General features: G+C 31.4%; 2 protein-coding genes across 5 annotated transcripts; one reads left to right on the forward strand and one right to left on the reverse strand.

Annotated features, from left to right (window-relative positions):
* The first annotated feature begins 757 nt into the window (after positions 1 to 757).
* On the forward strand, positions 758 to 6173 carry LOC110600074. 3 transcript variants are annotated; one of them, XM_021736784.2, is made up of 3 exons: positions 758 to 1018; positions 3241 to 3599; positions 3899 to 6173. In XM_021736784.2, exons 2-3 carry the CDS (start codon positions 3253 to 3255, stop codon positions 6015 to 6017), a joined length of 2466 nt encoding a protein of 821 aa, XP_021592476.1. In that variant the 5' UTR covers positions 758 to 1018; positions 3241 to 3252; the 3' UTR covers positions 6018 to 6173. The 3 variants fall into 3 exon arrangements, with proteins under 3 accessions (XP_021592476.1, XP_043806433.1, XP_021592475.1); XM_043950498.1 differs by having other exon boundaries at positions 758 to 943; positions 1216 to 3599; XM_021736783.2 differs by having other exon boundaries at positions 759 to 943.
* A 205-nt stretch (positions 6174 to 6378) lies between these two features.
* On the reverse strand, positions 6379 to 11431 carry LOC110600075. 2 transcript variants are annotated; one of them, XM_021736785.2, is made up of 4 exons: positions 11107 to 11431; positions 7960 to 8003; positions 7417 to 7708; positions 6379 to 6973 (listed from the first exon to the last, which is right to left on the reverse strand). In XM_021736785.2, exons 1-4 carry the CDS (start codon positions 11168 to 11170, stop codon positions 6678 to 6680), a joined length of 696 nt encoding a protein of 231 aa, XP_021592477.1. In that variant the 5' UTR covers positions 11171 to 11431; the 3' UTR covers positions 6379 to 6677. The 2 variants fall into 2 exon arrangements, with proteins under 2 accessions (XP_021592477.1, XP_021592478.1); XM_021736786.2 differs by lacking the exon at positions 11107 to 11431 and adding an exon at positions 10916 to 11091.
* Between the last annotated feature and the right edge of the window lie 2369 nt (positions 11432 to 13800).

Genomic DNA, 13800 nt, shown 5'->3' on the forward strand with positions numbered 1-13800 from the left:
TTACCAAAATTAATTACTTAATTTTTATTTTTGAAAAGATTAATTAAAACATTTCAAACGTTTTAATTATTTTATTAAATTAATTAAAAATATTAATTAATTATTTAATTTTATTGAATATTTTTTTATCCACTGATTTTAATTTTATTAAATAATATTAATAATTAAAATTATAAAAATTAAATATATAAGCACTCCAAGACTTATTCTTGTAACTTTGAAAGGTCTAAAATTCGACTCTCCCAATCCTTATTTCAAAAAAAAAGAGATTAAATATATAAATATTAACTCTACAACAAGGTGATTAACTTTTTTGTTGTTGAGATTAAAAGCTTTAATTTTTTTAGTTTAAAAAAAGCTTTTTATTTTTTTTTATTTTGATAAAATGTAGGAACTATTTAAAAAAAAAAATTTTTTTTGATTAATTATATGAACGGGATAGCAATTTATCCTAGAATATTCCTAAAATTCCATCACACCCCCTTAAATCTTCTTTACTTTCCAATTGTACCCTATTTCTGTTATTTCGTTTTCCAATTCGTCCTCCTCATTATTTACTTGCATATCCTTTCGTCGCCAAATTTACCCTAGAATAATATATTACTAAGATTCCAATATAGCCCCTTAAATCTTTTTTACTTTCCAATTGTACCCCATTTCTGTTATTTCGTTTTCCAATTCGTCTTCCTCATTATTTACTTGCATATCCTTTCGTCACCAAATAGTAATTTACCCTAGAATAATATATTACTAAACTTTCAATATAGCCCCTCAAATCTTCTTTACTTTCCAATTGTACCCCAATTCTGCTATTTCGTTTTCTAATACGTCCTCTCTTTAATATTTGCTTCCATATCCATACGTCACCAAATTTACGCAAAATTCCACAAGGCCCCAAATTCTAGGGTTTTCCTCCACCTAAAATCCCTGCAACTCTTCTCTGGTGAGTCCTTATTCTCTCCTCTTAGAATCTACGATTTCTATATTCTCTCAAATACCAATATCTCCTTTTTAACAGGTTAATCACGTACTCAATTAACTAATATAAACGTTATTATGTTAGTTCGATCATTTCGTTCTTTGTTTGTTGCTTAATTGTGATCTTTGGATTTTTGGATTTCTGAGTTTCTTATAGAATAAGCTTGTGCTGAGCAATTTTCGCTTCTGAGCTGAGTAGCACTAAGTCATTTTCTTTTTGGCTCAACTCTGATACAGAAATGGCCATTGGTGACAGTGCATGTGCTGAAAGTAGTAAAATTTTGGGTTTGTATGGGAACTGGGAAGTGATGCTGTGATCTTCGGCCTTTGAAAAGGCTCAGTTTTTTGTCCTCTGTGTGTTCTTGCTTTCTACATTATTAATGGTGGAGATACTTTATAGTGAAATCTTGAACTGGTCGACTATAATTTTACTGTAGGAATATCCAAGGATTTTTGTGTTGATAATTTTTAATATGTTTCATCATTGTGTTAGTTGGAAGCGGACGCAACATGCAAACTATCAGTCATCTATGCCTTAGGTAAATAGTGGCGGATTATAAGAGCAAGGGAGAATTACTATCAGGTGTCTAGATTTTTAGAAAATTCACTAATTTATCCTTAAATTAAAACCACTCGATTAAAACATCATTGTTTTTCTAAAATATAACTCATTAGTCATTCTGTAAAGGAACCATTATACTGATTTACATATTATTTAGTTCTTATAGTTTTAAATATTTATATTATTTAATTATTCGGACTAAACTTAAAACAAGTTAACTAATGGCTTATCCAACAAAAGGATTAAACAATTGATTTCACAAAATATGGGACATTGTAATTGGTTGATTTTGAAATAGAGATGAATTAGTGGTTTTCTAAAAACTCAGGGACTTGGTAGTAATTCTCCCTAAAAGTAAAGAATATACTTTTGAAAATTTACCATTTAGTCCTTAGGGTTTTTCACTGATGATGATTCGGTCTGTATATTTTGGAAAGACTATTTAATCCCTTGTTTTTTCTTCTGTCATATACTAGGTCCTTCCATCCCTTTGTCGTTATTATCTTAAGGTAAAATAATATTAAATCCCTAGATATTATAATTATTTACAGCTTCAACCGCTTAATTTTGTAATTATTTATTGCTTTATCTATTAGTTTTATATCTTCATCTTTCCTCTCTTCTATGGGGGTGGAGAGAGAGAGAGAGAGAAACAAAGAGAGACAGAGGTGAATTGATGAATGTGAGAGTTGATTAAATTAATTATAAAATTGAGAGATGAAACTATAAAAAATTGAAATACTCAAGAATTAAATAGTAAAAAACTAGTGTGTGACGGAAGCAAAAGTGAGGGACTAAATGGTCTAATTTCCAAAATACAGAGAGTAAATCATTATTAGTGATAAATCCCAGGAACTAAATAGTAAACTTGCCTAAATTTTTATGGAACATGTTTTAGCACCTACTTGGTAGAAATCCAAAACTTGCAGAGATTGTGTGATGCAGCTTATGTTTATGACTTCCCTGTCAAGATGGTTCTATCTATTGTTATTCTCAAATTGGTTGTGGCTGGACATACTTGCATTGTTTCATATCCGGAATAGTTCCATTGCTAATTTTTTTTTTTTCTTGTAACACCTTTCTCTAACATAATTGTCATTATCATGGTGCCATTGTGGAGCTAGAATTATTTAAAAAATTCATGAATTTTAGTTAATAAATAAATAGAAGGTGTGCTCCTTTCTTATTTCTGAGTGCAGTTTCTTGTATTTGCCAATTAATTTTCATTTTCGAGGTAAATATAATACATAAAATGATCTAATAATTTAACAATCTGTAATATCCATGAGAAATGTTAGATAAAGAACTAACTTCATGGTGTTCAAATTAATGAATGACACTTGTAAAGTATCTACTTTGTTGTAGCTCAAAATTAAATGTGTGTAATATTAGCATTTATATTTTTAAGTTTTTTTTTTAATAAGGCAGGAGGGGCATACAATTATATAGAGGAGGCATTTCTTTTTCCTATTTTGGGAAGGGAGGATGGTCTCCCCAGTCACTGGTATAACTGCATTTGTTTCTGATTTAGTTTACTAACTTCTATGGATTGGAGGGTGTAGACTAGGCATACAAATTATAACCTGCACTTTGCTTTGAAGTTAATTTGCATATAGAAGTGTTACCTTGGAGCTGGCATGTACTATAAGATATAGGTTTGTTTCTGGTTGCTGTATTTTAATAATTAATCTGAATTGCAGAAGTGATTTCCAATGTCGAGAAAAAAGCTTATACTGATATGTCAGTCTGGTGGTGAATTTGTTACAAGCGATGATGGGTGTTTATCATATACTGGCGGAGAGGCAAATGCTCTAGATATCAATCTTGAAACTATGTTTGATGATCTCAAGCTAAAAATGGCCGAAATGTGCAATTTAGAATATAAATCGATGTCCATCAAGTACTTTCTCCCAGGAAATAGGCGAACTCTCATTACTTTAGCTAACGACAAGGACCTGAAAAGGATGTATGATTTTCATGGTGACTCAATTACTGCAGATGTTTTTGTTCTGGGTAGAGAAGGTTTTAATCATGAAGACTTGCCCATGCATGCTAGCAGGTACATTTTCCTTGAGATATTTCATGCTTCTTGTTATGACTCTTGTGATTGCTACTTCCGTTGAAATTTATTGCTGGTAACAAACTGTGATAAAATGCCACTGCTTACTTGAGTGCAAAACATAATTTATGCAATGTAAGCATAGTAACCTTGGCTTGTTGCTGAAAATTTCCCCTTCATATAAGAAAATTTGACTCTGCACTTATCTTTTATTTTGCGACTCTGATTGACAATACTTTTTGCTTTTTTCTCCATTTTGTTTTGACTTTTATTGATCCGTGTTAATAATTACTCAACAGACCATGTGGAGTAAAACTGGCCGAGACTGTGCCTTCTGCCATGGCCTCTCAAGATGCAGCTGCTACACCTTTGGTTGCTCCCGGTGGTGATCCAACTGCACACAGCTCTATTATACTTGATATGAATGCTACCCCTGCTGATACTGTTAAGAAGCGTAGGCGCACTGCATCCTGGAAACTTGGTCCTACTGGTACTGCCATTGTTGTTTCTGACAAGGTTGAGGAGACAAGAAAAAGTAGATCACCGAAGAAGAGTTCTCAGAATCATGTTGCTGATGCCAAAATTTTTCAGGTGGAACAGCAACCAATATTATTTGATGTTCCATGGGTAGACATTTCTCATTATTCATCTGGTGGCATCAACTCCAATGGGGTTTCTCTGGAGAAAACCGTTGCCTCTTGGACAGATGTAATTATTGGTGTAGGCCAAGAATTTAACAATGTAGTTGAATTTCGTGATGCGCTACAGAAATATGCCGTTGCACATCGTTTTGTTTACAGGTTGAAAAAGAATGACACCAGTCGAGCAAGTGGTATATGTGTAGCTGAAGGTTGCTCTTGGTCGATTCATGCATCTTGGGTTCCTTCTGCTCAAGTGTTTAGGATAAAAAAGATGAATAAAGCGCATACATGTGGAGGGGAATCATGGAAGGCTGCTCATCCAGCAAAAGGTTGGCTGGTCAGTATTATAAAGGATATGCTAAGAGATAGCCCGCACCACAAACCTAAAGACATTGGTACTCGTATTTTTCAAGATTTTGGGATTAAGCTGAGCTATACACAAGTGTGGCGTGGAATTGAAGAAGCAAGAGAGCAACTTCAGGGTTCATATAGAGAGTCTTATTCCCAGTTGCCTTGGTTCTGTGAACAGATGGTAGAGGCAAATCCTGGTAGTTTCGTGAATCTTTTAATCGACGACGACAGCAAATTTCAACGTCTTTTTGTATCATTTCATGCCTCGAAACATGGTTTCAAGAGTGGTTTCCGTCCACTTCTATTTCTCGATTCTGTGAGTTTTAATTCAAAATACTATGAGACTTTATTGACAGCTACAGCATTAGATGGGGACGATGGTGCTTTCCCAGTTGCATTTGCTGTAGTAGATATTGAGAATAAAAATAGTTGGCATTGGTTTTTGGAGCAGTTGAGATCTGCAATTTCTACTTCTCAATCCATAACTTTTGTTTCTGATAAAGAGAAGGGACTAATGGAATCTGTGAATGAGGTATTTGAGCATGCTCACCATGGTTACTCTATATACCACCTGCTGGATAACTTCAGGAGAAATTTGCGAGGGCCATTCCTCGGAGATGGGAGAGCTTCTTTGCCCGCAAGTTTTTTGGCTGCTGCACATACAGCCCGACTCGATAGTTTCAGAATGTTCATTGAGCAAATTAAACAGGTTTCTGCAAAAGCATACGATGGGCTTATGCAGATTGAGCCGGAATGTTGGACAAATGCATTTTTCAAAGGTGAGCCTTATAATCAAGTTACAGTAAATATTTCAGAGTCATACACTAATTGGATTGAAGAAGCTCGGGAGCTGCCTATAACACAGAAGGTAGAAGCACTCAGGTGCAAAATGATGGAGTTGATGCACAAACGTGAAATGGATTCAAAAGGGTGGACTACAAAGCTTACTCCATCCAAGGAGAAAAAGCTGCAAGAGGAAACTCTGAAGACACGGGCTTTCAAAGTATTATTTTCATCTGATACCCTTTTTGAGGTTCATGACGAATCTATTAATGTTGTAGACATTGTCAAAAAGGACTGTACTTGTCTGGAATGGAAATTGACTGGATTACCTTGCAGCCATGCCATTGCTGTCTTCAATCGCACTGGAAGGAGTGTATATGATTATTGTTCAAAATATTTCACAGTTGATAGCTTCCGTTCCACTTATTCCAAGTCCATAAATCCAGTTTTAGCCGTTTTCAACCCTCTAGGTGAAGCAGTTGCCTCAGAGGAGAAGCAAGTGCTTCCTCCTACCACCCCTCGGCCGCTGATTCAACGGAAGGAAAAAGAAAATAGAAGAAAGGGTGAACTTAAAAGGGTAATGACTTGCACTAGGTGCAAGGGAGAAGGACATAATAAGGCTACCTGCAAGGAACCCTTGTAGTTCTGTCCTGGTAGGGCATAATAAGGCTACCTGACGAGGTTTCACTAATTGTAGAAAAGAAATAGGAGGAAATCTCATGTCTGTACTTTCTTTGTGCATGTGTGACATCGTACAGTTTTACTTTACTGAAGTATGAACAACACAATGCCTTAATCACTTTGCATTTTTCTAGTAACGTTGATTAACAAGAGTTCTCTGATATTGAAATTTGCTCAGCTCAAGAACTGATTACACAAAGTATGGGGTATGCATCAGCTGCAAGGGAATCATTGGTCACCAAGGGGTAAGAAGAAGACATCTCTGGTTGAAATTTGTTACCATTTTCACTAATGAATATGCGTGATAACATTAGGAACATGCATAAGAGAAAACTGGAGAACTATTAGCAATATTACACTGTCAATATTCTAGCTTCCATCAGTTAACAAAGACATGGTACTTCCTGCTATACCTAATACAGAATGAAGCACACATACACAGTGCTGCATTGAGAAATTCATGGGGCAATAAGACCTGCCAAATACTGCAAGTCATAATCCTCAAGGCAGTCTCCCTAGTCTAAATTAACCAAACTATGTTTCTGAGTTTCCAGCTAAATATTTGTGGTTTATCCTAGATAATCAGCATCATAAAAGTGAAGTCAATATCTGTACATTACACTTATTCTCTTGTGGTATCCTCTTGAGATAGAGGGCCCAAGCACAATGGACACGGGGGATCACGTTTATCTTCAAGACTTGTTCTCTGCTCCAAACAGTCTGCATGATAAACATGACCACAGACTAAAACAGCCACAACAGAACATTCCGCAGAGAGCGTCTCTCCTAGAAAATATGGTTTGCGTCTTAACAGCTTCTGGCAAATCCCACATACAATCTTCACTGTATCAGATGCATCCATAACCAGGGAACTAAGCCTAATTCGGTCTGGCCTGCCAAATGCTTTTTCCCTGCTACCTGAGAAAGTTGGGGGAGAAAAATTGAAGTCACAGCCGCAGCATAAGAAGATTATATGGTGAATCCTAAGTTATATTCACAATTGATACTAATCTAAGTAGATATTAAGTACTCTGATACATATAGTCTGCAGAAAATTTGAACTCAAAACTTCTACAAATTTGAAGCAATGCTACTTAATTTCTCCAGCAAAAGAAATTCCATTTAGAAAGATATGCATTTGAAATGGATGTGGATTTCTTTTATTTGTGTTTCAAATGAAAATATGAAATATCATAAAATTTCAACATTATGTCAAATTCAAATACCTTATCTTTTGAAATCCTAATCTATCTAAATGGAGCTTTATAGACTTTATTTAAGCACCCAATTCATTATGGAGCTTTCCTGACCTATATTAACCAAATATTGTATTCAACATCACAGGGCATAGATATGTTCACCTGTTTGGTGTCCAAACGCTGAACCAGAAAACATGAAGGGAGGTCTCTCATCACGTAAAGGGGCAATCTTCCCATGAGAAGTTGATGCTTTAGCATGGTTCCCTGAATTCCTCCGAGAGTATTTGTGACCGTAGTAGTGACGTGATCGTTTCAAGGATATAGAATGGCCGACATTGTAATGCTGATGTGCAACAGAAGAATGCACATTCAACAGCTTCATGGTGCTATCTGTGGCATCCATTCCAGGTGAAAGAGGCTTTAATTCACGAGATTCAAGGAAATAAGAAGGTTTCTGCAAAAATGAAAAACTAATGACTACCTATTTGAGAAATCAAGCACAAGAAAAGAAAGAGGAAAAGTCCATTGCAAACTGTTCAGATCCACATAATTTTCAATTTTCCCCCTCATTTATCAGGCAAGACGTTTGCATGAGGATCATTCTGTATGACAAAGAACTAAGAAAATATACAAGCAGCAACATACAATGAAATGCAAGAAATAATTGCAATTTTCAAAATTCAAGGAAAAAAGGATAAAACTCACCTCACTAGACAATAATTCTACTCGAGATGAGCATGGCATGTTGTCTGCAATATTAAAAAACAAACAAAATTAATAAGCATGTTCACAATTCAAGATGAGCAGGCATGTTGTCTGCAGCATTCATAAATAAACACAATTAAAGAGCATGTAGACAATTAATGAATCACAAATGAAATTATGAGAAAGAGTGAACGAGTGCAAATTTAGGGATACTACTAAGGTATCGGAGAACTAGTTTGGCTTTTATACTAGGTAGATCTACAACAAAGCCTATCCTTTTGTAAGAAGATCAAAGATGGAATATATAGGATGAGAAAAGGATTCCACATGATATTCCTAAACTTAGAGAAGCAAATAATACATTACCAAGAAAAATTCTTTGGTTAGTGTATGCTAAAGAAGGAGTCAATCTAAAGTATATAAATAATATTAAGGACATAATAGGCAATCACAAATGTAAGAACAATTGAGGGACACAAAAGAGTATCCAGTAATACTTGGTTATATTACGGATCAACTTTGAATTCATTCCTATTTACCTTATTTAATAATATCAAGGACATAATACTGAGGGACACAAAGAGTATCCTGTAATAGTAGGTTACATTAGGGATCAACTTTGAATTCATTCCTATTTACCAAGCTAACAAATCACGTTCAAACTTACAAATGATATTATCTTGGTGAAGGAAACTAGTGAAGCAGTTGATCAAAATTTGGAGTTGTAGAGAACTCTTGAGATATAGAGGTTTAACTTTAAGCTAAATAGAAATAAAATGAAATATATACAATCATTTGATGATTGTATAAGGTAGCTAAATGCAATCAATTCAAGTATTTAGCATCTATTATTTGAAATAATAGCTTAAGACGAGGATGTAACCAATATTATCAAAACATGATAGACTAAATGGAGGAGTCCAATGATTGCAAATGCAGCCATGAGATCCCTTACAAAGTGAAACACAAGTACTATAAAATTGTGATCGAAGTAGCTATGTTTTATGAGAGTGAACGTTGGGTATCTAAAGTCAGCATAGTCACAAGATGAGTGATTAGGTGTAGTAGATATGCAGATGTTAAGATGAACATCTGATGACATGATAACACATTAAGTTAGGAAAGAGCACAATACATTAAAAGAATACATGGCATACATTGGAGATAGAATAAAAGAGGGTCAAGTAAGATGGTTTGGTCATTCCAACATAGAGCACCAAATGCCACAAAACAGAAGTGTGACGAGTTAGCAAAGGAAAGAGTGAGAAGGGGAAGCAAAAGGGGAAGGCTGAAAATGTCATAAAGGGAAATGGCATCTAAAGGATTTACTAGTTTTGAAAATAAATGCAGACTTGGTATCTAACAAAGTTGAATGGGAAAAAAAGTATTCATTTACCCGATCACAACTAGTTTGGGATGAAAGCTTAGTTATTTTTTTACTGAGCATGTACTTGCTAATTGCTCTGTAGATCAAGAATGAGCGTAATAGCTTTCAGTTCTAATTCATAATTACACAGTATAAAATCTTAGATTTCTTGTTCTCAACGCATGCAAGGCAAACATTCAACCACCCAATAAAGTACTAGCATCACAAGAAAATGTGATAAACTTAACCACTAAAAGATCATAGGAAGGAGACAAAGGTGCTAAAGGATCAAAAACTGGCTACTAAGCAAGCAAAACCTTTAAGGGCCTAATAAATTCATAAGCAGGTCAGCTTTTCAAAAGTACAAAATGGAAACAATTAACTAGAGATTCCCCAACTACAGATGATTGGAAGGGAAAGAGGGAAGCCAGCTAGACAAAAGAGTTATCATTATTGCATGTGCAGTTCTATTAGACTATTAAATAGCTAAAGCAGCCCGTCTGGAAATAATGCTCTTCAGTTCTCAATCAAATCCCCAGGAAAGAAATAAAGAAGTTTGAAGCCTGAACCTAAAAAGAATCCACATGATAAAATTATGACTCCTGGAACTAAATGATTCAAAGTTAAATCGTCAAAAAAAAGTAGTTTAGACGATCCTTCAATTATCAAGAAAACAAATTGGTATTTAGAAAGTAGACAATATAATCAGTTTCAAATGTATCAAAAACATTTAAGGTCCATTTAACAGTGTCCTTGGAGTTACTATTGAGAAAAATACTTTTTTAAAATTTACTAGTCAGAGATAAATAAAAAATAATTAAAACTAAACTTGGCAAGTTTAGTTATAAGAACATTATGATAGCAAAACAAACTTTCCAAACTGCTTTTTGTTTTTAAACGTCTAAAATGGTGCTATTTCCCTGGAAAGCAGTTTTACTCTCAAATCAAAATGCCAAACTGGCACTTAGAGTAAATGAATGCTGTTGATCCACAATTCCAAAGCCAGGACCTGATTCTACAACTAAAGCATAAATGGCAATGTTAATTTATTAGATCACTTAGGTAGTCTTTTATTTCTTTTGCCATCCTCCCTTGTTTTTCTGATGTTTATTCATTTCCTTTTTGGCTGGATCATTCATTTCACTGTCATATTATTCAATTTCACAAAGGACACTTCAAGTCCAAGCCCTCAAATCAGAAAAAATCTTCAAGTACAAGTTTCACTGTTGTATAGCTCATTTTTACCTTTTCAGAATTAACTAAGCATTATCTCCTAGGATTCTCATCTCATCATTTTGAAAAAACAATACAACAAATCAAATCTTGTATTGGGAAAATGGAAAATAAAGGAAGATTAAGCATTAAGCCTTGATCAACAGACAACCAAGTAAAGCAGGAAAAAACATCCGAAACATTTTGCAAAGAGAAAAGAAAAATTAAGAACACAGAAATATTGCCAACCAAGATAAAACAAACCTAACTATCCATTTTGCTTTTAAGAGAAAGAAAAGAGAGAAAAGGGAGCAAACTCAAGCCTTTCATCATTTCCCTCATGTTCTATCAGATACCCAGAAAAATATAAACGCCCACCTCAACTCAAACAAAGATTCTTGAACAAATTGCTTCACTTCAAATTACCCTCCTCGTCAAATGTCACCCTCAACCCCAATTTGTGTTTTCAGAACAAAAAAATCACATTCTCCTTCTTTCCATCCCACTTTCTACCATTTCCTCAGAAACCAAAAAGAAAGAGGCAGTGAAGAAAAAGAAAGAAAACGTACCCGGGGAAGAAGGATGAAGATGGGAAGCGTTGTGGTGAGAAGAAGTTCGCTTTCTCTTGCCCATAATAAAAAGAAAGGTGGTATTTTTAATCAAAGATAGAAAGTGTATGCTAATGGCCAAGAATTGATGCGAATCGAAGGGTTTAGTTCGGTGGGATGGTTGATGGTTGAAGGTTTTTGTTATTGCTCTGTGGATTTGCGGTGTTGGAAGAGACGGACAAGGTGGCCTTTTGCTTGCTTGCGAGTCGCAAACGTGTACGGTTACTCACGTAAGAAAAGCTTTGGCACTTCGCTGTGGCCAAAGGAAACCAAAATCACAACAAAACTAGGGGCTTCCAAATAATAAATGATTGAAAATTGAAGGGATAGTTTATTTACGGAAAATAATTTATATTTAAAATATTATTTTTAAAAGATAATTGATTAAAAATTTGAGTATTTATATTTTAATTCTAATTTTTTAATTTTAATTTAATTGTTTTAAAATTTACATTTTAATATAATTTTTAAATTTTTAAATTTAATAATTTATATGAAAATTTGATTATCTAATTAGCATATTGCGTATTATTATAATTATTTTTTAATTGATTAATTAATTTAAATAATATTTGTATTATTTTATATTTTAATTTAAATATTTAAATTTTAAATAAATTAGTTTAATGTTTATATTATGATGTAATTGTAGTTTATTTTTAAAATTAAAATTAAAAATAAATAATTTAATTATTAAATATATAATTTATATTTTTAATAGTGATAAATTTTATTTTATAGTTATAATTATAAATTTGAATAATAAAAAAATTAATTTTTTAAAAAATATATATTAATAAATTTATATCTATTACAGTTTTAATATTTTTTTTTATATTTACAAAGTGTCGAAACAACTTCTTTTCGCTGCGCCACACGTGTACAACCCCATGCGTCTTCGATGTCTTTTCCTTCTCTTTTCTTTTCTCTATTTTTTAGTGTCTATTTTCACGAGGTTTCGCTGCGCCACACGTGTACAATCATGGATTGTGGCCAAATATTTTTTATTCATTCAGATATAATATTTTATTTTTTAAATATAAAATAATTTTATATATATAAAAAAATAATAGTTTATACTTGTATATTTAATCTTAAATCAATAATAATTATTAAATATACCATTCATATATTAATAATAGATAAATTTTATTTTATAATAATAATTATGAATATTTTATAATAAATATATTATTTAAAATATAATATATTTATTATAAATTATTTATATTGATTATTATAAAATAAAATTTACTTTTGTGATAATATAAATTATATATTGAATAATTAAATTATTTATTTTTATCTTATTTATTTAAAATTTAAATATTTAAATTAAAATACTGAATTTTTTCAGACTTTTTTCCGAACGCATGGTGGCAAACTGGCAATGGCCTTTTATGTGTCTAGGTACTGTTTCGTGTATATATATATTTCATTTATTTTATGGTTTTTTTATCAATTTAAAATTAAAATATATAATTTCATATAATTAATTTTAATTAAAGATTAATTTTATAACTTTATAATTATAAGGTAATTTTAATAAGTTTATAATATGATAGAGTATTTGTTGAAAATATATTATGAGCTGCAGTATATAACTTAGTTAAATAATCAAATATTATCAAACTATTTAAAAAAATATTTGAATATCATAACTATTGATATTCAAAGCAAGGATATCTCTTGAATTGGTCGAGTATTTTATTATACAAATTATCGTTAGATGATAGAATTTATAAAATTTATAAAATTTTATTATATCTATAATTATGGAATCTGTTATTTATTATTTAATAAAATTTTTAAAAAATTTAATAATTAATTTTATTTTTTTAATATATAAAAATAAAATATACATATAATTTAAGATACTTATTCTTATAAACTCAAAAATCTATTACATTCATTATTTTTAACCCATTACTAATTTGGGGTTCGGAGTATCTACTAATAAATGCCAAATACTTTACTCTTTTATTTTTGTATATTGACCTATCACATTTCAATTCAATTTCAACAATATTAATTTAGTTAAAATTAATGGGTATGTAAAATTATGGACTGGGATGTTATTTTTATTTTTAAAGTGTAAAAAATTAATAGCGTAAATAAAAATTTATATGAGAGTTCAATTTCAATATGTAATTTATAAAAAAAATCATATATAAATATAGAAAATACATATGTATGCGATAATTGTACTTAATTTTATTAACTAAAATCTATTAATAATAATTTTATTGTTAATATTTATAAATGTATTAATTAAAAAATTATATATTTTATAAAATGCCAATATTTTTTACCATAATCTTTCACTCAAAATCAGTTGATATTCTGAATTTTTTATATTTAATATTTTATATATTATTTTTATATTTAAAATGTGATATTATTTAATATATAATTGTCCTGATGTTCACTATTAAAAGGAAACATTTTTTTATTAATTAGTTTTTATTTTATTAATGGCAAATATAAGAAATGAATTTTTATAAATTATAATATATTTTATCATTTTTTTATAATTACACCATTTACATGAAATAAATATGATTGAGAACTTTTTCTTGAAAAAAAAAACATCCCTCAAAAATTTAAATTTATTTAATACCAAAATGATGTTATTAGTAATATTTTATAAATAAA

Source organism: Manihot esculenta, chromosome 14 (assembly GCF_001659605.2).
Source record: "Manihot esculenta cultivar AM560-2 chromosome 14, M.esculenta_v8, whole genome shotgun sequence".
Taxonomy (NCBI): Eukaryota; Viridiplantae; Streptophyta; class Magnoliopsida; order Malpighiales; family Euphorbiaceae; genus Manihot; species Manihot esculenta.

Bases quoted from the DNA above. Each gene is read 5' to 3' on its own strand.
- LOC110600074 (XM_021736784.2), top strand. From the start codon at position 3,253: ATGTCGAGAAAAAAGCTTATACTGATATGTCAGTCTGGTGGTGAATTT. The intron at 3,600-3,898 runs GTACATTTTCCT...ATTACTCAACAG, and splicing joins TTGCCCATGCATGCTAGCAG to ACCATGTGGAGTAAAACTGG.
- LOC110600075 (XM_021736785.2), bottom strand. From the start codon at position 11,170: ATGGGCAAGAGAAAGCGAACTTCTTCTCACCACAACGCTTCCCATCTT. The intron at 7,709-7,959 runs GTGAGTTTTATC...TCATTTTTGCAG, and splicing joins TAGAATTATTGTCTAGTGAG to AAACCTTCTTATTTCCTTGA. The intron at 6,974-7,416 runs GTGAACATATCT...CAACTTTCTCAG, and splicing joins AGCGTTTGGACACCAAACAG to GTAGCAGGGAAAAAGCATTT.